Source organism: Lissotriton helveticus, chromosome 5_1, assembly GCF_964261635.1.
Source record: "Lissotriton helveticus chromosome 5_1, aLisHel1.1, whole genome shotgun sequence".
NCBI classification, from domain to species: Eukaryota; Metazoa; Chordata; class Amphibia; order Caudata; family Salamandridae; genus Lissotriton; species Lissotriton helveticus.
In genome coordinates this window covers 1888401577-1888428695 of record NC_136065.1, presented here as the reverse complement: position 1 = coordinate 1888428695, position 27119 = coordinate 1888401577, and the positions used below count along the sequence as shown (strand labels likewise).

At 45.5% G+C, this 27119-nt stretch overlaps 1 protein-coding gene across 3 annotated transcripts in view; it reads left to right on the top strand.

Moving 5' to 3' along the window:
• COASY (Coenzyme A synthase) overlaps nt 1-27119 on the top strand; it is a 194725-nt gene that overhangs the window by 33814 nt on the left and 133792 nt on the right. For 2 of the 3 annotated variants that reach the window (XM_078645376.1, XM_078645375.1), the window contains exon 2: nt 24844-25523. In XM_078645376.1, the coding sequence (XP_078501502.1) occupies nt 24866-25523 (658 nt within the window). In that variant the 5' untranslated portion in view covers nt 24844-24865. Of the gene's footprint in view, nt 1-24221; nt 24378-24843; nt 25524-27119 lie in introns of all 3 variants that reach the window. The other variant, XM_078645377.1, reaches the window with a different exon arrangement.

The window sequence follows — 27119 nt, the reverse complement described above, 5'->3', positions numbered from 1 at the left end:
AGAGAATTTGTCTTCTTAAAGAAACACATTAATAATGCTTGTCATGTTACCAAATTACCTCTAATAACTATTTGAACAGAAACCAGTGTTTTAGCCAAAATCGATATGCATTTGGTACATGTGCCCATGATTTGTGTTCCACTAACCTTGAGGAACTGAAGCTGTGCTCTGCTGTTTTTGTATTGTTTTTGTAGTGATTGAATAGATACCACACACTCACGTTTTAGCTATCCAGCTTCTAGGCACTGAGACAACAACTAATAAAACAATGAGAAATGAATAAAATGTAAATTCACATAAGCTGCGTGCGTTATCTCACATCATGAAAATACATGGTTGTACCCAGACTGGGTTAATTGTTACTTAAGGGGTGGAAATTTCCAAAGCCACACATAAAGTTATTGATAGTACATACAGCTTTGCCCCTGACAATACCCGTACTGGAGCTAATTCCTGTCTTCTAAATAGGCTTTTCCAGGCATAGCCCTAATACACAGAGTCTGTTAGCTCTAATACACAGAGTCTGTCAGACCCTCACGCAGAGCTGCTGTACTCCTCATGACACATAAATAATTCACCAAAGATTCTGTCGTTTAGAAATCCCATATCCGGTTAAGGGTCTGCTTTTGGTATGCACAGCCTTATTCAGAACTTTGATGGTAACCCCAATCTGCTCTCCCTGGCATTTTAGATGGTTATTGCTAAGGGGATGGAGCACTTGCAGGAGGCACATATTCAAAAGAAGGCATCATGGATATGGTTCTTTTCCCATACAAAGAGAACATTGCTTTACCCATATACCTTATAACAAAGCGTTCCTAAAGGCAGTGTTACTCTAGACATAAAAACCATTGCAGTCATATAAATGTAAACATAATTGCTTGATTAAAGAATAAGCTATAGTTTGTTAAAAGTGGTTGCTTCATGACTTGTTCCTGACCATTGACTTGCATTGACAACCCTTCAAATGCTATAGAAATTGGCGTAGTCTTTTTAGGTCTCCCCTAGCGAAGCAGCGCATGCGTTGCTTGCTTTGGCGAGGCCTAGTGCTGTCGGTTTGGTAGGCGAAGGGGGGCAGCACATGTGCACGCATACATCCATCTAATCGCTTAGCTGAAGACACAGCAGATGTGCGCGTACGGCTAAAACAAGATGTGCACACGTTTGGCTCTGCTTGGTTGCTTCCTCTCCCCGCACGCAGGACAAAACATATGCACGGGCTCAGCTAAAACATATGCACGCACTCTGCTGCCTCTGCACGCAGGACAAAACATATGCACGCGCTCTGCTCCCTCTCTCCGCACGCAGGACAAAACATATGCACGCGCTCTGCTAAAACATATGCACGCGCTCTGCTGCCTCTCTCCGCACGCAGGACAAAACATTTTCACGCGCTCTGCTCCCTCTTTCCGCACACCGGACAAAACATATGCACACGCTCTGCTAAAACACATGTTTTTCTGTTTAAGTAGCGCATCCAGCCAAGGACGTGTACACGCGTTGACCTAGCCCCGTTTGCCCAACTAGTAGTCGCTCACTCCTTCACTGTTGTTATCGAGCTCCTATTGCTTCTTACTCTATTAACTGCCGCTGGAATGTACTTTTGCTTTTCATCATTGTTTTTTTTCTTTTCTCCCTCCATCGTTACCACTTTCTTCCTATTGTGCATGTCACGTTTGCCAATAATGAGAGATGGGAGTGGGGAAAGGGCGCTCGGAACCCATTATCTGTTGCCTAAAGACTGCCTTGGGTAAAGTTTCAAGCCTGTTTTATAGCCTTTCTATTATGACACGGGACGAAATTTGCGACCCTGACATGAAAAGAGGCTCAGGCCCTTTCTCGGCTGCAAGAATAGAAGGCAAATGCCCTCACAGTGACTATTACCCCAAACCCCCCCCGCCCCCCCCTCCCCTCCCAACAGCAGCCACCTTCATGCATACCACGGCGATAGCAGCACACACACGCTCACTCCCATAATTTTTCATTTATAGCAAGAAGGTCGGTATATCACCCATACTGACTCCTGGCTGGCGTATGGCCACAGAGCAGGAAGCAAAGGGTGCGTTTTATTAAGCATATGACAGCTAAGTTAATTAACAATAGAACTCACGAAATAAAGTAAAACATCTTTATGTACAGAGATGCTGCCCCCTAAGAGGCAGGAGCGCTGCAAATATTTTGCGCATCTTCCTAGGTGTAACGGGAGGGGTGGGGGGGGTCGGGGTTATATATAAAGCATCTTTGAAGATTGGAGTTATTAATATGGATCCGGTTGACGGAATAGAATTGCTGGGCCTATCTATAAGGAGCGGCTCCGGGGATACCTTTACTATAGTTCTTTGCTATAGACCCCCGGGAGCGTTTAGTGTCTCTCAGCAACACTCACTCTTAGCCACCCTTACTAACATGGCCGCCATCACAAGTTGATAATTCTTGGGGATTTCAATCTTTGGCCTAATGGCTCCCTTGACTCAGGACTATTAAATCTACTTCACTCATGTGAACGTGTTGGCCTCTCTCAGCTGGGTGTGGATGCTACTCACAGGGCGGGACATATTCTCGACCTTGTGTTTACTGTTCCCAATCTGCTGGTCATGGGGGAAGTCCTGCCTATGGAGTGGACTGATCATTCCCTTGTCAAATTCTATGTTAAAAGTACTGGCTCCCAAACTAGGGTTCCGCGTGCTGTAAGGGAGTTTCAGTGTAGAGACTGGAAGGCTCTTGCTCGCGTGAAGTCGCCTGATCGGGTATTTAGAGTTGGTGACTGTTTTGCTATGGATAAACAAGTAGAAGAGAACTATGCCTCACTCTGCGTTAATATAACTGCATCGTTAGACTCCTATGCCCCCCTGAAAGTACGCAGCCAGGAGGGGAAATCCTCTGCTCCTTGGTTCAATGATTCATTAAGGATCCTAAGGCGGGGCTGTAAACAAGCGGAGAGAAGTTGGAGGCGTAATTATGAGGAAACTAGGAGGTTGCAATGGAAGAGTAAAATTTTGGAATATAAGCAACTAATTAAGAAAACCAAGGCTGACTATTTTTCTTCCCTGATCTGTAATGCGACTAATAGCTCTAGGAGCATTTTTAATATACTAAACAGTCTTACCAATCCTGACTGTTCCAAGAATGCTATTGTTCCGTCGCAGGATCTCTGTGAGAATCTTGCTAAATTCTTCAGGGAGAAAATTGAATTAATTATTAAGGATCTGGACTCTCCGGAGTGTGGCAATCCCTCAGCCACTGGGCATTCAGTTCTGGTTGACAAAGCTGATGGTCCTGTCTGGCCATTAGAGGTACCCTTATTCGAGCTTCCGCTGCTCACGGAAGAAGTCTTTAGTGGGTTGGCACGGGGCATTTCATCTGGCTCTCCTTTGGACCCTGTCCCGCATAAGATCTGGAAGGAATATGAGGAGGAATTATTTCCCACCCTCCGCCTGATCTGTAATCAGTCTCTGGGTATGGGGGTGGTTCCAGTTCAGTGGAAGCAGGCTTTGAAATCTCCATTACTGAAGAAGCCGTCCTTGGACCCGGATTGTCCCAAGAGCTACAGGCCAATCTCCTTGCTGCCTTTTCCTGCAAAAGTTGTTGAGCGTTCAGTCAGCTTGGCTCTATCTAATCATCTGGAGCAACACCATTTACTTGAGGATGAGCAATTGGGCTTCCGGCCGGCTCACGGGACGGAAACAGCCTTGGTTACTGCCATGGACGAGCTTCAGAGGCGAGCAGACAAAGGTCAGGCAGCGGTGCTTATTCTGCTTGATATGTCTGCCGCCTTTGATACGGTCAACCATGAGATCTTGCTGAGCCGTTTAAGCGAAGCTGGAGTAAGAGGCATCGCTCTGTTGTGGTTTCGGTCATTTCTGCAGGAGAGACAGCAGGCGGTATCGTTGCCTCCTTTCCAGTCTGCGTTCTCTCCTGTTCCACATGGGGTGCCTCAGGGCTCGGCTATCAGCCCGATCCTCTTTAATCTCTATCTAAGACCCCTGATTACGCTCATCAAATCTTATAACATCAAGGTTATAAATTATGCGGATGACATGCAGTTGATTCTCACCTTTGAGGGCGAGGAATCGATTTCGGTGGAGGTCTTCCACAACTGTCTACTGGACACGTCGCGTTGGCTGAGGGGTAATTCCCTTCAGTTTAACGCCGGAAAGACAGAGGTGCTTTTTTGCGCTGGGAATAGGATCTCCCGTCCTTTTCCTGAGAATTTCTGGCCTCCTGAGACCGCGTCTAAAGTGCGACCTGTGGAGGCAGTACGCAACCTAGGAGTTATGCTTGATCATAAACTCAGCATGGAGACTCATGTCGCGAAGACGACATCTTGTTGCTTTGCTATCTTGCGGTCTCTGCGGAAGATATTGCCTCTACTTCCATTCTATTCCGTTTGCTGTGTGTGTTCCTGCTGCCGTTGGGAGACCAATTTTACTACTTGCGGAACCCGCTTCGCGGGTCCCGCTGCGCTGTTGCCGCCACCGGAGCCCAGGAGTCACAGGAGCCAGCTGGGTGAGAGAGCGTGCGACAGGGCTGCGAGCGAAGGAACCGGGACTCGCTTTCCCAGGAGTCCCGGCAATCCTCCGGCCTATCACCTGGCCCGCTCTCCCTGACCGCCCCGCCCTGCTCACCTTTTTAAAAATCCCCGCCTCCTATTGACATTGGGGTCGTTTGCTGTGTGTGTTCCTGCTGCCGTTGGGAGACCAATTTTACTACTTGCGGAACCCGCTTCGCGGGTCCCGCTGCGCTGTTGCCGCCACCGGAGCCCAGGAGTCACAGGAGCCAGCTGGGTGAGAGAGCGTGCGACAGGGCTGCGAGCGAAGGAACCGGGACTCGCTTTCCCAGGAGTCCCGGCAATCCTCCGGCCTATCACCTGGCCCGCTCTCCCTGACCGCCCCGCCCAGCTCACCTTTTTAAAAATCCCCGCCTCCTATTGACATTGGGGTCGTTTGCTGTGTGTGTTCCTGCTGCCGTTGGGAGACCAATTTTACTACTTGCGGAACCCGCTTCGCGGGTCCCGCTGCGCTGTTGCCGCCACCGGAGCCCAGGAGTCACAGGAGCCAGCTGGGTGAGAGAGCGTGCGACAGGGCTGCGAGCGAAGGAACCGGGACTCGCTTTCCCAGGAGTCCCGGCAATCCTCCGGCCTATCACCTGGCCCGCTCTCCCTGACCGCCCCGCCCAGCTCACCTTTTTAAAAATCCCCGCCTCCTATTGACATTGGGGTCGTTTGCTGTGTGTGTTCCTGCTGCCGTTGGGAGACCAATTTTACTACTTGCGGAACCCGCTTCGCGGGTCCCGCTGCGCTGTTGCCGCCACCGGAGCCCAGAAGTCACAGGAGCCAGCTGGGTGAGAGAGCGTGCGACAGGGCTGCGAGCGAAGGAACCGGGACTCGCTTTCCCAGGAGTCCCGGCAATCCTCCGGCCTATCACCTGGCCCGCTCTCCCTGACCGCCCCGCCCAGCTTATTCCAGCCTTAGGCCCATATAAACCTTTGTAACCCGCTGCGCGGGAGCGCCCGGGGCGAAGCCCGGGCAAAGGGCGGGCCCTCTGAGGCCCTCGTAGGCCAGAGCAGGCCGGGCTGGGCCCACTCTCTAAAACCCACTCCGTGGGCTCGTGTTACAGGTTAGTTAATGGCTACCCTACCTGATGGGGGGTCACCTGGGAAGAAGGGCAAACTTCGCAATGGGTCACTAGACAATTACTTTCCCAAGGTACTGTCCGAGGGGGAGAAGGAATTGATCATGGCTGAACGCAGGGCTGAGCGGAGGCGTTCAATCGAAAGCTTGAAAAACAGATCCTTTATTGACTCTGCGTCTGTATCCTTGTTCACCGAGGGGGACTTAATCGACCTTGGGAGGGAAACCGTTAGTCAAGAAGGCTTCCCACTTTTACTGAGTGACTGCACTTCTTCGCCTGGTATGTCCCTTGATCCTATTGTGATTGACCCCCCTACCCAGATCCCATGCCACCCTGCTGCTCCCCTGAAGCTTAAATCATTGAAATCCAAGCAACTAGTGGTTGCACAGATACACGGACCACCACCAAATAAAAAAAGGAGGAAATTAAGGGCGGGACAAGGCAAAGTTAAAATTTCCCATCTAGACTTTGGCAAAGGCCCTAAATTATCTTCACCGCATGTAAGGGCTACCATGGAAGTTGCAACTACTGTAACACCCGAGGCATCACCAATGGTGGCTACTCCGCTTGTTGAGGTCCCCAATATAGCAGTTTTAGATAACAGTCAGGGGCCCTTATTTACAAACTCATCGACTCCTCCTCCACCTGTAGGGGATTTCGAACTTTTACTGAGGTCTCTGTTGCTACCCGTGATTGAGAGTCTTAGGAAAGTCGAAAATAGATTGACCTTAGTAGAGGCTGCCTTAAATAGTATGGCCACGGTGACCAGGGCTCAGGGGAGTGGGGGAACACAACCAACACCTTGTACTGGGGTCTCGTCTAGCGAGACTGTAAAACCCCCAGTAGCTACCCCCTCTGCTCTACTCCAGCCGTCTAAACAGTCGTCTCAGCATCAGGGAAAGGCGGCGCCTGCTATACATAAAGAAAATCCTACAATGAACCCGATCATTTCTGTAGCTGGGACAGAAGGTGGCCCCCAAAGGCCAATGACAAAGGCTCCCCCAGTAAACAGAAGCGAGAGACAGGGGGAAGGGGGACGCACCAGAGGTCCTTTTACTAGGGTACCTCAAGTGGAAATTCCACCTCAGGCGGTGCCCTATGTAGTAGTCATGACCGGGGTTCCTCCATTAGCAGACAATAAGAAGGAAGGTTATGGCCAATTGAAAAATAAAATAATTCATTGGTTGAGGACATTCAGGCCTATAGCCCCAAATGTGGATGGAGATATTGTACATGTCAGAAGGATCCCGTGGTTGGGTAACACTAGGAAAGATATTGACGGGGATCTAGTGGTGGTCAATTTTAGAGACCCCCGTGCAGTGGACTACATTTTAAACTGGCCATATGCAGGAGGAGGAAACTCTATTACACCTAGGCCCTTAACCTACTTTTACCCGAGGCCGGTTCCTTACCCCCCCAAACATAGGGAAGAGTCTTATGCCCCATGGCCCAAGCAGTTTGGTTACAATAGTACTCATCAGGTATTTGGCCAGCATCAGCTTTACCCTAATGGTCAGTCTGGTTGGTTTACGGTTCCACAGAGACATCACCTAAGCCACAATGGTGCAATGGAGCATCTTAGACCCTTCACCCCCTTAGATACTTTCAATAGGTTTTCGCAGCTTAGTGGCATGGAGGACTGCGATTGATGCTTACAGCCTATGGAGGAGGGAGGCGGTAGACATGGAGTGGATCCCCAGCAAGGAGGAATTATTTGTGACAATTCCCAGGAGGTAACCATAGATGACTTTAATGTCATCCACTCGAATATGCCTCATTTTGATGCCCCGGGTATGTCTATTGTTGTTGATTGTTCTGAACCCGACAGGCAATCTTGTTGTGTGAGTAACAGCCACCAATCTAGAGGTGTGGGAATGGAGCCGGGGGGGGTGATCACGGAAGGGTTCTCTCTAGTGCACAAGGGTTCTAGGGTAATAAACCTGATTTCCTGGAATGTAGCCGGGCTAAAAAGGAAGTTAGACATTCCTGAATGGCATGAATTCATCGAGAAGTTCGATGTCTGCTTGTTTCAAGAAACTTGGTGCTTGATACCAATTGATAAATCTGGCTACACTACCTTCTTTTCCCCAGCGATAAGTAGAGGGAAAGGTAGACCAGCAGGAGGTCTTTTAGTCTGGATAAGAACTGACCTAGATTGGGACATGGCCTCTAATGACACCCAGTGTAATGATTTAATGCACCTTTCTTCCAGGGGTCATATCGAGGGGATTAGGCTTGAACTTTTTAATGTGTACGCTAGAGGGGCTGCGGGGGATAATACTTCGGCAACCATATCGAGCCTTGATTCTGCTCTAGCTAATTGCCCTCCCTCAGCCAGAATTATGGTGGGTGGCGATTTTAATTGTACGTTCGAACCTCTTCTTGGTGATGATCCACTAGGTACTGAGGAGGACGACTCCAGGTGGTCTATCCCCCCCTTGACGGTACCCCCCATCCGGAAATGGTCTGCTAGGGCAATCCAACTGAACGCCCTCACTAGGGAGCACAAATTAAGAGCCCTTAATGGCAGGACCCGGTCTGATATATCAGGTGCAATGACTTTTAACAGGCTATCGGCCCCGTCCAGAATTGACTATATTTTAATGAGTGTTAGTATGTGGATGGACCTTATTGATATGGAGGTGGTACCCACCCAGGATAGCGACCATAATCCGCTTTGCTGCAAGTTTAAATGGGGCAAAATTAAAGAGAAAGGGATGAGTGCACCGTTGAAATTAACCAAAGAGATCATCCCCTACGAAAACAATCGTAGATTGAAGTGGGACAAGGCTCAGCTAAACGCAGACCAACTAGAGACCATTAAATTTACCATCGAAGCCCTGTACAGGGACTTGGAAGCAATGGATCGGGTGGTTGCTAGCCCTCCGTGCCTTTCTTTACAACTAGATTCTGCATATAAAGGCACGATAGATCAAGTGAGTCTTTATTTCACCTCTAAAGGGAAAACCCCCAGATCAAATAGGACTCCCCCCATATCCAGCAACCCATGGTATTCAACGGACTGCAGGGGGAAGAGGAAAAGTTTGTCAGTTGCCTTGCTCTCAAGGAATCCTACTCTGGTTAGAGCGGCCAGGAGGGAGTACTTGAGAGCAATTGCTCTGGCAAAGCGCGAGTGGGAGGAGGAGCACTGGAGGGAAATAACAGACGCCGTCAGCAGGAGGGACTCGACGTTATTCTGGGATTTAATCAATAGAGCTAGGCAGGGTAAAACCCAGCCTTTAGCAACCCATATAACCAGCCTGCAATGGTTCAATCACTTCTCATCTCTGTATGGCGGCAGTGAAGATACATCTGGCCCTTTGGTTGCTTGTGGGGAGGGAAGGGATCCTGGCGGGGAGACGGAGTGCTTATTTATGGCCTCCGAAGTAGTGGCAGCAATTAAACATTTGACGCCCAAAAAGGCAGCTGGGCCGGATGGGATCCCTGGGGACCTCTTGATTGCTGAACCCCTAGCCTGGGCAAATTTAATAGCCACCATAATGAATTTGTTAGTAAAGGGACACCCCGTGCCAGATTCATGGAAGGGTGCTGAGGTGGTCACAGTGTACAAGAAGGGGGCAAGAGATGACCCTGCCAACTACAGACCGATTAGTCTGATAGACATAATCCAGAAAGTGGTTGGCAGGGTCATTATCGCCAGGGTGGGCGACTGGATGGAGGAGGAAGGCATTCTCTCTCATCTGCAGGCCGGATTTCGCCAAAGGGTGGGCACGATGGACCAGGTCTTTCGACTGTTTGGGATCTATTGGAAGGCAGTTACCATCAAGAAGGGGAGCCTATATATGGCCTTCATAGATCTCAAGACGGCCTTCGACCTGGTCCCCCGTGCTAAACTGTGGGAGATTCTGAAAAGTTTGGGCTTTCCTGGCTCACTCTTAAGATTAATTGTAAGACTCCACGAGGGGACATACGCCAGGATCAGATGGGGTACACAGGGCCAACTGACAGATAGGGTACCTGTGAGGAGTGGAGTCCGTCAAGGGTGTGTCATGGCTCCGACTCTCTTCTCCTTGTTTGTGAATGGAGTGGTGGACCATCTGAGAGGAGAAGAGACGGATGCCCCAACCCTGGCGGGGGAAAAGATTCAGACCCTGCTCTTTGCTGACGATACCTTACTGATAGCTAAATCCCTGATAGGCCTGCACAAACTCCTGCAGCGTTTCTCCTCCTTTTGTACAGAGAGAGGCCTAACCATCAACACCACCAAAACCAAATTGATGGCCTTTTCACCCGCCAAAAATTTTAAAAACAATTTTCTGCTTAATGGGACTCCCTTGGAGTTGGTCGAGGCATTCGACTATTTAGGGGTCCGGATAAATAGCCGAATGACCTGGAAGGATCACTTAGCGAAAATGCTATTGGGCCACAAAAGAGTGTCGGGGGTGATCTTACGAGAGTACCGGGCATCAATTAGTAAACCAGTGTCCCCGGTAATGGCCATCTACGATGGCCAGATACTCCCGGCTGCATTGTACGGCTCCGAATTATGGGGGTTCGACAATGTAAATGAGCTAACCTTAGCAGAAAATAAGTTTTTGAGAGATGTGGTGGCACTCCCTGTTTCCACCCCGCTTATCCCCTTGCGGTTAGACCTTGGTAGACGTGCCCTAAAGGATATAGTGAGGCTGCGACCATTGCTTTTTTGGGTCCGCCTGAGAAGGACTAAGGAGTTGGCCAAATATGCTGAAGTACTGGACGAGCTAATTTTACTCGACTCTGGGTGTAAAATTGGCTGGTTGAAAAATTTGAGGCTATTGGTCTCCCAATTGGGTTTGAGAGATATTTGGGAGTCTCAAGCGCCCCCGCCCAAAATGGTGATCAAGAAATTATATTGGGATTGGGTTCAGGCTGAAGCATCACGTGGTATAACAGGGGGTTCACTTACAGAGTCTTTTCTGGAGTGTAAGTGTGTAAGGAAACTTGAACCCTTCCTTGACTTGATAACCAAGCCTCTAGACAGGGCCCTCTTTTTAAAATTAAGGTACGGTACCCTCCCGGTACACGAATTTACTTCAAAATGGTCCAACCAGGGCGGCCCCTTGCGATCTTGTCCTGGCTGTGCGGCCCCTAAAGAGTCCGTGGCCCATCTTCTTTTTGCCTGCCCCGCGTATAAAGTGGCGCGGAAAAACTGGTTGAAACCAGTATGTAAAGGTTTGGGGATGAGGTGCCATCGCTCGGCCTTACGAGTGATTACATCGGATCTATCATCTACCCCATTGATATGCGGGGTGGCAAAGTTTTTAGGTAGTGCCTGGATTATTAGATCAAGATCTCTGGGAATGATTGCAAGGCCTCTACCTATCCAGAGTGGAGTTATTTGAAGCTGCTAATTCTGAGTGCCTGGAGTATTTTTTTTTGTCCGTGGTTTTATTAATTATGATAGTGCTCAGTCGTATTTTAAGTATGGCCAACCCTTGTTGTTGCTAGTATAATTTGATGGAATGTATTTTAAAATGTATATTGTTGTCTTTTATGGTGATCAATTTTACCGAATAAAGATTTATACTACTACTACTTCCATTCCAGGTGCGCGCTCAAGTGGTCAGGTGTACGATTCTTAGTAGGCTTGACTATTGTAATGCCTTACTATTGGAATCTCCTGGTTTCCTGCTGGACCGGCTCCAGAGAATACATTCAGCGGCCGCAAGGTTGGCACTGGGGCTTCCCAGAAGAGCTCATGCGCCGGCAGCCTTGACAGAACTTCATTGGCTCCCTCTGAGACAAAGGGTACAGTTCAAGGCGCTATGTCTGGTGTTTAAAGCTCTTCATGGATTGGGCCCTTTGTCCCTGCAATCCAAGTTTGCCTGGCACGCTCCGATTAGACTGCTCCGTTCTTCATCGGCTAGACTGGTGAACGGCTAGACTGGTGAACGTGCCTCGGTTTAAGAAGGTCCGTTCGGGAGGCAGATCCTTTGAGGTAGCGGCGGCCAAATTATGGAATCTGCTCCCACACGAGATCAGGCACACTGCGGAGCTTCTTCCCTTTCGGAGGAAAGTTAAAACCTGGTTGTTTCCTAAGTAACGTAGTCTGACCGTCCTTTTTCTGACACTCTTCTTCCCTCTCTTGAGTTATCAGCGTCAGGATGCCTGTTAGGTGATAGTGCACTTTATAAGACCAACAAATAAATATACTGCTAACCCTTCTTGGGATCTCCTCCGGTCTCAAGTCTGATAGAGTCCTTTTTGCTTGGAAGATTAATGATGACGCTGTGTTTCTTAAGGGACATGCTGAATTAATTATTTCCCCAATCAAGTGGGCCAGAACTTGTAGAAATCTACTCCTACCATCTTCCTGCCCCTCGGAGATGCTGCATGTTATGAATATTTCTAGGGTGGCTTATTTGGGGGCTGTGTAGTTGCAAAATTGGTGGCAAGGGCTTGCAAACATGGTCTTGCTTTGCAGGAGGCATGCTCTGCTGCAGGCTCGGCACCACACTTGCCACACTGTACACGGCCTGCTGTTGGCTGCCCCCCCACCCCTTCACCCGCCCCGCACTGTAAGTCCTTACCACTAGTGCTGATATAACACAGAGCCTTTTATTGATGTATCGCTGTTGCATAGGAGGAGTCAGCCGAGGCAAACCGGTGCAGAAAGGACTTGGAGAGACACACACACGCACAGACGTACACAATCAAACAAACGCTGATATTCTCTCACATACTCACACATACACAATCAAATGCTGATATTTTCTCATATAAACACACCACACACACAATCAAACGCTGATATTTTCTCACATACACACACACACACACACACACACACACAAATCAAACAAACACTGATATTCTCTCATACACACTCACAATCAAACAAACGCTGATATTCTCTCACATACACACACACACACAAATCAAACAAACACTGATATTCTCTCATACACATTCACAATCAAACAAACGCTGATATTCGCTCACATACACACACAATCAAACCAACACTGATATTCTCTCACAAACACACACACACACACACACACACACACACACACACACACTAGTACATGATAAAGCTAACGCAGATATTACACACACATTTACACCGGCACACACTCAAGACATATACAAAAACGAATACACACATTATTGTCACGCCTCAGATAAAAATAATGAGCAAACAAAATACTCTAGTGGCCCCAAAAGGAACTAATGACCTTAATGATCCACCCGTTTGCAATACTACCAACAGCGCAAATGCAAAAATAACTTTAAATTTGGTGGTAACAGAGAATAGTTTGAGTGAAAGTATCTCATCCCAAGAGTGTAGGGTTAGTCAACCCACTAGCACGGAACTACCCAATGGTAATGTTTCTGCTCAATTTACCTTGGTGTCTTGGAATGTCGCAGGCCTAAAAAGCAAAGCAACATCCTTGGGCTGGCTAGCTTTCTTGGATACCAAGGATATAATCCTCCTCCAGGAAACTTGGCAGGTAGCCCCAGAACCAAAGCAAGGATACTTACACTTCTGTATCTCAGCCACACCGAGTCTACGGGGAAGGCCAAAGGGGGGCTTGGTGACATGGGTAAAACAGGACAGTGGGTACTCTGTTCTCCAGTTGGCTACAAATAGCTCTGATATCCTGCTAGTCAAATTCCAACGATTACACTGTAAGGACCTCTTTATTTTTAATATTTACTCAAGGGGGCTTCCAGGCGGTAAACCCACTGAGGCAGTTGACCAGCTAGATATACTTCTTAAACAATATTGTTTGAACGGCAATGTTATCGTTGCTGGTGATTTTAATTGTTGTTTTGAACCCCTAGATAACTATGATATAGACCTTACGGTGGAAGAGGACTATATTTGGGAAATCCCTCAGCTGTCCCTAGATTAAAAGATGGTCAGAGGCCGCATTGCAATTCAAAGTCTTATGTGTGGAGCATGGGCTAAGGGCCACTAACGGAAGAACGGGTTCTGACAAACAGGGTGCCCCTACCTTTAACAATGGCACATCACAAAGTCGTATTGATTACATTCTCACTAACAAGGAGAATTGGTCCTGTGTTGATGATATGTGGATAGAGCCACGGGCTGAAAGTGACCATGACCCACTAATTTTGTTATTTAGGTTGTTTGATCTACCTAAAAGTGAGGGACCGAGGGACAGTGTGGAAATTGCCCTCTTGAATGACCACAGACAAATCAGATGGACCAATTGTGTAACAAATAAAGATAGTGTTGCAGCTATGAGGGATTTAACCATCCAGGCCATTATAGACCTAAGGAGTAACTCCACTGCGGAGGTTCCGGTATCTAATGTTAGTAGGATCCATGATGTGTTTTTTAATAAACTGAGATTTTTCTTCGTTAAAAATGTTATTAAAAGACAGAGTAGGCCTGTAAGGAAGGAGGATCAATGGTACGATAAATCCTGCAGGGTTGCCTACAGGTCCTTGTCAGATGCAGTAAAGACTAAAGACATAGCCAGGATAAAGGATGCCCGAGTTGTGTATAAAAAAAACACAACTCAGGGCAAAAGGTGAATGGGATGATGGATACTGGAGGGATCTCTTGAGAGCTAGCAAAGAAAGATCTATGTCCTCCTTCTGGGATATGGTTAAGTGGGGAAGGGGGGTCAAAAGAGGCGAACCCACGAACAATGTGTCACCAGACGCTTGGGTTTCCCATTATGCGTCCCAGTTCGCTTCTGAGGATGGAGATGAAGATGGGTGCGAGGCACTTCTGAATACAACTGTGAGTGCTAGCTACCTATTTATTTATTTATTTATTTAGTGTGTTTTGGTATCGCGCACAGCTACCCCAACGGGGTGTCCCGGCGCTCCTGTGTGACTACATACAGCCTGGGGAGTTTATATGAGACAGAGGTCGATCAGCAGAACAGATAAGTTTTGAGGGCTCTCCGAAAAGGTTGTTCCTCCTTAATCAACCGGATAGCAATAGGAAGTTTATTCCAGATGGCCGCAGTTAATACTGGGAAAGTTTTCCCACCTGAGCGGGTTTTCCTGAATCTGGGGACTGTAAGGAGATTTTTAGATGAGGAGCGTAACGTCCTGATATTATTGTAAGGGATCAGGCAAGTGGACAGATAGGCAGAGCCTTTACCTTGCAAGGCCCGATGAGCTAAAACCAGGGCTTTAAATTCAGCCCTTTTATGCAATGGTAACCAGTGGAGTTCTCGACGGTGGGGAGTGATATGCTCACGAAGGGGAATACCTGCAACTAGTCGCACCGCCGCATTCTGGACCATCTGTAGGCGATGACAAAGCCCTACAGACAGACCAGTATAAAGGGCATTGGCGTAATCTAGGTGCGAAGTAATTAACGCCTGTACTATGATCTTCCTGGTGTTACAGGGGAGAAAGTGTATAAACTTTTTTATCATTCTAATCTTGGCTAGACAAGCAGTGGAGACTGAATGAACTTGCTGATGAAAAGTGAGGTTGGAGTCCCAATTAACTCCAAGATTCTTCACAGAGTCTTTTGGGAGGGGGGGGGGGGTACTTCAGTCAAGGGGCCAAAAGATGTTAGGGTCAAGAGGAGAAGGCTGGTGGAAAAAAAGAACCTCCGTTTTCCCTGCATTCAGCCTGAGGAAGTTGTTGTCCATCCATTGGGCAATTGTGCGGAGGCAGTTTTTTAAGGGATCAAATGTAGAGGGGGAAATGTTATTAAATGAAAACAAAAGCTGGATATCATCAGCGTAGGAGGTGACCTTTATACCAGTTTGGGCGATTATATCAAAAAGTGGGGAGAAATAGACATTAAATAAAAGGGGGCTCAGTGAGGAGCCCTGAGGGACTCCCCACCGAAGCGGACGGCTGTCAGAAGTAAATGCGGGGGGGGGTGAAAACTGCCTGGGACTGGTTGGACAGAAAAGATGAGATCCATCCCAAGGCCGTGCCCCGGATGCCCTTCGAGTGGAGGCGTTCAAGGAGGAGGGGGTGGGAAACGGTGTCGAATGCTGCCGACAAGTCCAGCAGCACCAACACCGCTCTGGATCCCTCGTCTAGCCTCCATCTTACAGCGTCTGACATCTCGATTAGGGCTGACTCAGTACTGTATCCTGGCCTGAAACCATGCTGTGAGTCGTGAAAAGCACCTGAGGTTTCAAGAAAGCCTGCTAGTTGTTGTTGAGCCAGTCTTTCAAGTACTTTAGCAGGGGCAGGTAGAAGAGAGATTGGCCTGTAGTTAGCAGGCTCACTCGGGTCAGCACTAGCCTTCTTGATAATAGGGACCAGATGTGCTTGTTTCCATGTGTCTGGAAAAAGTCCCAGCTTCAGTGAGTCATTCCAGATTCTATTCAGTGAGGGATTAATAATAGGGGCTAGTGATTTGTATTGTTTAGCGGGCCATGGATCCAATGGAGAGCCCGATTTGGTTTTAAGAAGTTCCGCAAGAGATTGTTCCAAAGTGATCTCTGCAAATCCAAAAACAGGGATTCGGGTCCGGAAGAAGAAGCGGGAGTGGGACTTGTATTTGCAGAAGTGATACCTGGGAAAGAATCATAGATGGCAGCTATTTTGTTCTCGAAAAAGACAGAGAGATTATCACAAAGAGTCTGTGATACCACTGGCGGACGTTTCAGTGCCAGGGGGTCTGTAAAAGATCTGACTGTCTCAAATATTTCCCTAGATGAGCCTTGGGAGCGATTAATTTTATCTTCTAGAAATACTCTTTTGTGTTCTATGATCTTCTTCCTATAGTTTTTTAAAGCAGCTTTATAAAGGATTTTACTGTCAGGTGAATAGTTAGTTCTCCAGCGCCCTTCAAGGCGTTTGCATTCCGATTTTAGGTTTCGAAGATCATTTGAATACCATGGGGCTGAGGGAGCGGAACGATAGGTTTTTATGGGCCTAACTGGGGCAATGAGATCGATTACAGAGGTAATCCGGTCATTAAAGTTAGTGAGACGTGTATCGAGATCTAGATCCATATCTGAAAGGTCCACAGGTGGTAGGTAAGGAGCTAAGCTGTCAGGAGAGATTTTGCTCCAATTTCTACCCAGTTGTTTAGCCGGACGGGTATGTCGGTTTATGTGGTGGCAGGGCAATGTAAAGGGAACAAGCAGGTGATCCGACCACACCATAGGGAGGGGAGCGTGGGCATCTAAGTCATCCAAATTAGTACAGATTAGGTCAAGGGTGTGGCCCGCTTTGTGAGTAGGACAGCTAATAACCTGTTTCAATCCGCCAACTGCTAACGTAGACAGAAAATTAAGGGACGCAGTGTCCTCATTATTATCAACATGGAGATTAAAATCCCCAAGAAGGGTGAAGTTGGCATATCACAATGAGGCTTGAAGTACGCAGTCTAGGAAAGCTGGAAGATGTGATGGTTTAGAATTGGGTGGTCGATAAACCAAAAGACCAGAGAGTGTAAAGTTGGACGAGATTTTAATACAAAAAGGGAGCGCTTCAATGCGTTCTACTTGGTTATAGGAAAAGGACGAGATGGTCCAGTGGGTTCTGTATATGATGGCCACTCCACCCCCAGGATGTGGGCTTTGTCTATTGGCGCATAATATACTGTAGCCCGGAGGGATTGCTAGGTGTAACGCGGGATTGGTGTCCTCTCCTAACCACGTCTCAGTGAGAAACAATAAATCCCATTTTTCCTCTTCTAAAGTATGGAGTACATCGAGGGAGTGTTTTACTAAAGACCGACAATTTAGTAGGCCAGCTTTTAATCGTGCCTGCGGGGAAGTTGACTGCAGAAAAAGGCAGTCATGCTTAGCATTGACGGATAAATCTGAGAAGCATTTTACGAAAGGAAAGCGGGGGGTGACAGCTGGACTAATGGATAATGGTATAGTACAATGTAAAGGGCGCAGAGATTTAAGCCTGGCGCTATCATAAGTCATGAGAGGGGGAGAGCTCTGTAAAACAGTACCTGCGTCTGCGGCCGCATCCTGGTCGCGGATGAGCGCAGACGGGCAGGACTCTGGCACGACTCCGGCGCAGGTCCGGTGCGTCCGCTGGTGGCGTCCGCTGCGCGGAGGCATGGCCTTCCGTTTTTATATGGGCCAATCGGGTGCCTTCGAAGGCTACCCCACTCCAAGATGGCCGACGAAGTTAATCTAAACACCCTAGACAGCGTTAAGATCGGCTGGGGTGAGTCTCAGTCAAGGTGACGGGGGAGCAATTTTCTAACCCGCATATAGCAGGGAAAGGGGGAGAAATAACGCTACCGCTTTTTAGTCAAGCGGAGGGGATAGCGAGTGCGAGCAACTTAGCTTCGTATTCAAACTAAGTGATGTGAATTTAAGAAGCTGCAAGGTCAGCTGATAAAAACGTGCAGGTTAAAAGTAAAAAGTGACAAGCTTAACAAACAACGACCTCCCGGCTCACGCCTCAGGAGGAGTATCAATCACAAGGTATCAATCACAAGCTATACTTTACTAAAGTCGATGTTCTAAAAACTCTGAACAACATCCCAAAAGCGAGGCCCCCAGGCTTGGATTCTGTTCCTGCAGATCTATTTATGCATGACAAGGACCTCTGGGCTTCCTATATCCAGTTGCTAGCCAATGGCATTGCGAAGGGTTCGCCTATTCCAGAGTCCTGGAAGGGAGCCGAGATTATCCCAATCTTTAAAAAAGGGGAGTGCTCGGATCCAGGCAATTATAGGCCTATTAGCCTTATCGCATGCATACAAAAAGTAGTGGCGAGGCTTCTGCTGCAGCGTATCCATGGCTGGATAGATGAAAATGACATTCTGTCGCCCCTACAGGCAGGGCTTCGCAGCCATACTAGCACCATTGATCAAGTTTTCAAATTTGTTTTATTATACTGGCGTGTAGTGCTACTTGGGGGGGGTATGCTCTTTGCAGCCTTCGTTGATCTTAAATCAGCATTCGACTTGGTCCCTCGTGCCAAGTTGTGGAAAGCCCTACAAGAACAGGGCATCCCAATAGATATCCTGTCGTTATTAATCAGATTGCACAAGGATAATTTTGCTCAAGTCCGATGGAATCAGCAGGGTAGCGTAACTGACAAATTCCCCATTGCAAGGGGAGTACGCCAAGGATGCGTATTAGCCCCAACCCTCTTTTCGTTATACATCAACAGGGTGATCAGGTACTTTGAGCAACAACCGACCGACGCACCCAAGTTGTGCGGAAAGCTGATCCCCCTGTTAATGTTTGCGGATGATACCCTACTAATCTCGAAAACACAACAGGGTCTTCAGAAGGCCATTGGAGTTTTTGAAGTGTTCTGTATCGACCATGGTCTTGTTATTAATACAGCCAAAACAAAATTCATGGTCTTGCACAAACAGAAACTTGTTAGAGGGAAGGTGGTTATGGACGGGGTACAACTGGAACAGACCCAGGTCTTTAACTACCTGGGTATTACCCTGTCATCCAAGCTAGATTGGAAACAGCACACCAACCAGCTGGTCACGAGGCATGCACAATTGACAGGAGCACTCACCAAGGAATTTTACTCATCACACACTAGGCCAATTACCCCGGTCTTAAAGATTTACAATGCCAAGGTCGGAGCAGCGGTCCTTTATGGGGCTGAACTCTGGGGACCCAGTAACCTTACAAAGTTGATGGTTGCCCAAAATAAATTTTTGCGCAACATCACTGGTTTACCGGTATCCACTCCCCTGATACCTCTCCACTATGACTTAGGGTCTCACAGCTTCGAGGATATGGCCAAATATAGATCAGTTGCTTACTGGAGGAGATTGTGGGTAACCCCGGAACTCTCCCAGTATGCTCGGGCTTCTTCGAGGTTAGAGACTCGGACAAAGCTCATAAAATATCATGGATGAGGGAGGTGAAAGCAATTTACATGGCTATGGGTCTATCTCCATTATGGGATGACCCTGTGAGGAATGTTTTCCCACCTAAGAAAACACTTCGCGATCTGTACTGGAACATGGTTGGGGCAAAGAGCTTTGGTCCCTGCATCGAACCATCTTTTACAACTGATTTCTTAGATCTCAAGCATGTACCGGCCCTAGAACCTTATTGGGATTGGATTACCATCCCAGGGGACCAGAAGAAGTACCATCAAATGAGGGTGGGGACATTACCACTAAATGCTTTAACTGCGAAATGGCGTGGGAACCAAAGTTCGGTGTGTCCCTTTTGTCCTGAACAAAGGGAAGACACTGAACAAAGGGAAGACACTGGACATGTATTGTTCGCCTGCCCAGAATATAACGCACCCAGAAGATCCTGGCTAAAACCGATTTGTGTTCAGTTAGGCCTCAAAACTGCTAGTGAGGCCATTAGGATTTTAAGAACTGATACCTCTCAGCCAGTTGTTATAGCCATGTCTAAATTCTTTCACTGGATGTGGATAATTCGGGCCCGCAAAATGAGTTTGCAATAACCCCTGGGCCCGCTGTAACACGTTGCCATTCGATTTTGTAAAATGTACTATGAGACTGATGTATTTGGCATTGAATGAATTTCTTTTTAATACTGTTTTATTCCTTTTAATATAATATATTTAAAGATTGCAATCTTGGATTTGATGAGCTAGTTTTTTCTTTTTAGATAAATTTGAAATGATTAATTGTGGATTTTACTATCTGTTGTGTGGGGGGGCAAGTATGTAAATGTCTTTTGTGATTGAAAAATATCGAAATAAAGACTATTTTGAATTGAATACACACATACATACCAAATCACGCCCCCAAAGACACAAATACACATAAACAAGTACCTAGAGACACACCCACACACAAATACATACACCTACCCTCTACTACACGCAGATACGCACAAACATAATCACACTGACACACACACATATAACGATCCACAATCACGCTAACGCAGATGTTCCTACAAATACACAGACGTACACACGTAGCCCTCACACACTCAAACACAGATATAAACACGCACTTAGATACACTCCCAAAAACACACACACATTCTTACATTTTTTTTACCATGCCCCTAACAGACAAGCACACATATACAGACACACCCCACACAAGCTCACACCTGCCTCTCCCACAATTGCCACTGTTTATGTTTATACAACAACTGTCACGTAATGTACGTTTCGCCCTTAAAATAAATCAAAATGTACTGAGTGTGATCAAATATAGGAACCTTCAAGCATAAATGCATAAAGACAGTGAAGCAAACATTTCCCACAACACAAAGAGATGTCTGTCAGCGGTCCCCGTCTATCATGGGTTGTGTGTATACACTGTCTAGATAAGTGCACATAACCAAACCGATTTCAATGCAATAGGTCTCGCTTTTGTGAGACATTGACCTATTGGCATTCTAAATAACAAGGCATTTTATATATGTATATTAAAAGCATGCAAGCACGGATAAATATGCACTTTGTACTTATAGTCCTTACTTACAAAATTCACAGCTGCCAGTAAAACAGACACAGTTACTAACAGCCTTGCTTCCCGTAAGCAACTACTACTATAACTACATAGTGTGTGTTTATGCCTACATTGCAGGCTTTCAAAACACATAAAAAAGGCATTATCATTTATAATAACTCTAACTCTCACAAATGCGAGACCTATTGCATTTCAAATACTTGTTTTCTAGTGCCACTGCAACCAGTGGGGCCCCTCTGAGGCCTTCTCACTGGGTCCTGTGGCTGCCTTTCGAATCAGGACAGTAAAGTGGATTCCTTTTTATTCTTTAACAGCTCTAATTGTTAACCTTTGCTTCTACATCTGTATTAAGAAAAACTGTCTGCCTTTACTCAAGAAAGGATAAGAGGGTTTAGAGCTCAGGCAGTGTAGGAGACCAGTGACTATACTCGGTGTACAATTATAAATGTAGCTGCGAAAGAAATAGGCGCTTAATGTACTAATCCACTGGTCAACAAACCTGGTCGCCATTTGAAACCAGCGTGGGCTTTTGCAAACTGACCTATATCAATAGGTCAGTTCCCAAAATTGTGAATCAGAGTGGGTCGCAATCTGACCTACCTCATTGGTATTCATGCGGTAGGTCAAAAATTAAAACTCCAGTTGAGTCTACAAATGTCCTCCACTCACAATGCTGCAGTATGTAGAGCTTGGTATAGTACATCTGCCCTCTCCCATTGTTTCTCAGCTGTGTCGTGTGGTTTTGAGGCCCAGCTTCCGAGTTTCTGTAAAAAATGCTCCAAAATTAAAGAAATTCAAAACCGTATCAAAAACCAGAAATAGCAGTCCCACCCAAGACCAACATTACTTTTAATGTGCCAGATGGACCAGTTCACATGCATTGTTGTAAAGTGAACAGGGCTATTGTGACTCCAATAATCTAGATTCTAAGTGTCCACCTCGTCTCGGATCTTTCCAGTGCTCCTTATCTTGAAACTGGCCAGTTTCAAGATAAGGACATGGCCTCGTTGCCCAGCACGCAGGTGCGTCGTCCAGAAGCTCGTCCGCTTGGGAGGCTCAAGAGAGCCCTTATGGGCAACGAGGCCCGTGACGGTTACGAGGCGGCCTTCTCTTCCACCCCTATTGACTTTCTCTACTGATGAGGGAAGATATCCCGAAACCCGGGCCATGTCCCGGGTCTAGAGATCGGGGTAACAACAAGTATCTACTGCACCTACATAGGTGAACCACTTACGAACTTTCAGTAATTCTTCGAACTTCAGGCACTACACATACCAGAGTGCTTAGGGGCGACCCGGAGGAGGGGCTAGCGGTGTGCGGTCCATTGCTGTTTTTTCTAGTTTTATAAAAGAAGCTCATGATATTTTATATTATACACGTATGTTATAAAGTCCACTTCCAATGTTAAACCTAGTCTGTGCTTCTTTGAATGTGATAAAAACATTTCCATTGCTGTTTTTTCTTTTATAACACTATCTGCACATATGAATTTGACTTGTACGTTAAAAGAAACTTTTATACATGTGCAAAACAGTCTTTATCATTCATAGTGAGCTTTCAATGACAGCATTTCAGGGAATGCGGATCTTCTAGTAAGTCAGAAAACTCACTGTAATTAAATGTGTATGTATACGGGTATTTTGCTGTTTTTAGACACAACTACAGTCTGACCGCTGAATGGAATTACACCAAATTTTGCAGGAATGTAGATCTTGATCTAGAAAGAGACCTTTTTGTAATTTTATTTGAATCTGTTTAGTAGAGTTATTAAAGAAAGACGTTTATAGATCTCTAGAGACGCGGATCCATAAAAGCTCTGTTGGAAAAAATTAACCTCACCCACTATTGCTTTACGTTTAAAAAAACATAGATATTCACTGAAAAAAACAAAGGTTACAGGGACATTATAGTTAGGTTGCCGTTTTACCAACAAAAAAACATAGAAATTCAGCAGTAATAGTTTCTTCAAATAAGTATAACTATAACTTCTGCCGTAAGTAACTTTAGGCCACAAGATATAGTTTCTTAACATAAGTAGAACTATAAGAATTTCAATGGTTTTGTGTGGGTGAAACATTACCCTGAGTATAGCATCTCTGTAACCTTTATTTTTTCAGTAAATATATATAAAATCTTTTTTGCACTCCACTCGTCTGCGGCTTTTTACATAAAAGGGTCAATTAGATGGATTGCGGGTATGTGTAAGTCCCTAAGAACTAGAGCCCTAAGTATAAAATACAAAATCACAAGAAAAACCCAGAGAACTCACATAGGCAAATCCACATGAGACAAGATTTCAAGATGCATATCATGGAGGTTTATTTAAAATTAAGAATCGATATAGAAGTAAAAAAATAAATGGTTAAATGAAAGGAGAACAATGTTAACCACAAGTATGCAATCAGTAAGCACTCTGACATGGAGTTTCCGCTAAAGGAATATGGCAAACATCCAAAAACACCATGGGTTGTACTCCTAAAACAGTACAAGCCAATCATCTTTCAGAAGATTCACTACATCACTCACTTGAGCCCTCCCAAATTAAATTGTTAGTTAGCACTTTTGTCTTCCATACAAGTAGAAATGACAACAGCTGCTTGAAAATATGAATAGGACACAGTTCTGCAAATAAGGCACCAACGTGAACCAATATGTGTGTGTTCCTCCAGCTGGACAGGAAATTCTCCTATGCGAGCTCACAAATTGTTACAGCGACAATAAACTCTCCACACAACAAGGCACATTCAACTATATACTATATAATAAAATAAAGGGTTACATTATATAAAATCATGAACACTAGTCAATTTTTAAAAAGGCATGTTTTTGACTTGGCTCTTCAACTGATTCGAATCTGCACCCCAAGTCCCTCCTAACCCCCCCCCCCCCCCCCCCCAGCGCTTAGCAAACCCTAATTGATTGATTGATGTTTTAACTGAAACCAGGCTAGGCCCAGTCAACTCGTTTTGCGACCTACTTATGCCAACTTAAGCAGCATTAGAATGTTAAATGCAATGCATTTACACTATTTACGACTCATCCGTGTTAATCAAACGTATAACATTAATGAAAAACAAAGTTTATTAATTCTAAAATATTTTCTTCATTCTTCAATAAAAGTTTATTTGAGCATACAAGTCAAATTTGCATGCACAAACAATGTTATCAAAAAGGCATAATGTTTTTGATCTACGTCCGATTATTAGCTATATTTTCAAAACACCATCAGGCTTTAGAACAACTGAAGATTATTATGATTTTTTTTTTTAAAGGCTCCGGATGTTCCAGTTTTGCACTTGCATTTAGAACAATGACCGATACACATCTTGTTTTTTTATATGTCTGCTGATGAAAGAGGCATTTTCCACTGGCCAATGAGTGCAGAAGTCTGTGCAAAATTATACTTCCTGGGTGTGAAGTTCTATAAGGTACGCGTTGCAGTCTTTGGGCTGTGTTTGTATATTGACAGGGCTAACTCATCGTTCATCTTTGTGAAATTAATAAATGAAGTTCAATTTTATTTTAAAGATACTAAATGGGTAGGAGAGGTGCCATGCTGGTACATAAAAATAGCTGAGATTAATTCTTTAATCCTGATTACCATAAAAGAGTAACAAGGCAATCACATGATTAATACTGAATTATATACTTGTGAAGAGGTGGTGGAAACAGAGCAAAGGGTATCGGCAGCAGTCTTTTTGTAGACAGGTATTGATGTCACTCCCCTCTCACTAAAAGATCTGCTGAGAACACCAACATACTGATCTGTAAGGCAAGATATCAGAAAGTACTGACTTTTACATTTTATGTGTATTAAAGTAGTCTTTTGCTTTGACTTTAATTTTTGTATTGTCAGTGCATTTATGTCTTTTGTCTTTGTGCTTCCGTTTCCAGAAATAAGTCCAGTGTACTCAGAATGTCAGTGTTTCGTTCTGGGGTTCTGGTGCTGACATCTCCACTCTCCAGTTTGTCGCAACGAATCGTACCCATTCTGTCATCGGCTGCCAGGATCGTGCAGGATACACTTTATGTCCATCTGCAACCAGGCCTTAGCTTCACAGGCTCCACCCAGCCCAGGTCTGCCTACATCACTGCAACGCACGAGGTGTGCAACCTCATCCGGAAGGTCTACTTTGATGCTAATGTCCACAGCCACTTGGACGTTCGAGTCCTTCTCACCAATATCCGGAACCAGAATGTGAACCAGCATCCCCTGTCCTCTGTTCAGAACCTATCTCACCCTCCAGAGGTCGTTCTTACAGACTTTCAGACCAGTGATGGTGGGCAATATAACCCAGTAAAACAACGCTTGGAGCGTTATGCCACTAGCTGTTACAGCTGTAAACCTAACCTAATATCAGTGTTATTGTATCCTGAGTACAGCAGGCCGGATGAAGACACCGATATAGAAGAGGTAGAGGATACCAGTTCCGAGGTGAAGAGTTACAGTGATGTGGTGGTGGGTGGCACCTTTGATAGACTGCACAATGCTCACAAGATCTTTCTGAGTGTCTCGTGCCTTTTAGCAGAAAGCCGGCTCCTCATAGGCTTATCGGATCGTGATCTTCTTAAAAGTGAGTCATAATCTTGTTCCCAAGAATCAACAATGACTGACCTTGGTGTTGCTGATAAGTTTGCATGTTAATGTCCCACAATGTAATATGAGGGTAAGGTAGATTCAGAAAACATTTCAAATAAGAGAATTTGTCCTTATAGCCTTGGATTGATCCTCACATATATAAGGAGAGTTGGTTCATGGCTTGGTATGCATTTGTTAGTAGTACTTTGGGACTACATTTCAGTTAGTATAAGTAAGCATTTAGCATTTCCCTAATGTCAGCAGGTGTTTTGTAGTCCAGATGTGTGGTGTGAGCAAACTGCATCAAAAGCATATTTTCTTTTTTGTAGCTATTGCTATTGGCATGGTTGGAAATGTTTTTCTTCATCTGGTAGCTTGACATAAACCCTTTGTAGGATTGATCCATATTAAGGAAGGGCTGGGGTGGAAGTTCAAAACAGCCACTGCGCCTCCCCCCCCCAGTGGAATACTGGTCAGATCACCCACTAAACGAGAGCCAAATGGCTGAAAGAAGTCACTGAATCTTTCAGCTTCGTGGTGGCCTTCAGTTCCATTATTGCAATATAAGTTAGCAGTGCCTTACTTATGTAACTGTCAATAAGTTAGAACAACATGGTTGCTGGGAAGAACATCCCTTCTTGCTTAGTTTGTTAATGATCCACTGCATACTTCAAGACTCCTGCCCCTTGATGTCTTAGTGGCACGTATTTGAATAAACCAAGCAGTCACTTTCCAACTGTCTAAAATGTCCTTATCCTCCTACCACATCCACGCATCTCTTCACTAGGAGATTTATAGAATCAAACAAAAGTCTCTTCCCAAATGCAAACCCCAATGTCGACCTCTCTACAGTACCCGCCTAGAACCCATCCAGTATAAAAGCATTTAGTATCCAGCTTTATCTTCAGTCCCTTTTGATGAACCACAGCAGAAAATTCTTTAACAGCTTGATGCACTTATAAATTGTAGCATGTCAGCCCCACCACGTAGTATGAATGCACTAACTTCACCAATACCAATATTGACTCCTCCTTGATGCTCTAGACCTTAGCTACTATACTAAAATAATCCATCCTTTTTTGTGTTTAAAAGACTTTATTTAATGCAACGGTGTACAGCACTGAATGAATATTATTGATATTATAAAGAAAAAGCATCAGTATGTATACTGCACAAGAACATTGGAAGAAACATTAAAGTCTTTATAATTATAAGGAGAGGAAGGGGAATCATAAAAAAATTATATATGTGACTTAGAGAACACAAGAATAACGTTCTAATCAACTATCCTAGCGAAAAAACAAGAGCATACAACCAGAGAATTAATAGTACGTTAAATTAAGGATGAAGAACAGAGAGTTAAAATATTCATGGTGTTTGAAAATCTTCAGATAATGTAGCACTTGTGGTTGAAACATCATTACTGATCCAAATTATAAACGTGGTTAGAGGTAACCAGAACAGTTGGACATTATGAGAGAATGAGCATTGATTAATATAAATAGTATCCAATTTATGCTGTGAACAAGCACAGTCCTACCACACCTTTAAGGATAGTTTAGATGATTTCCAATTAAAAGTAATTTGCTTA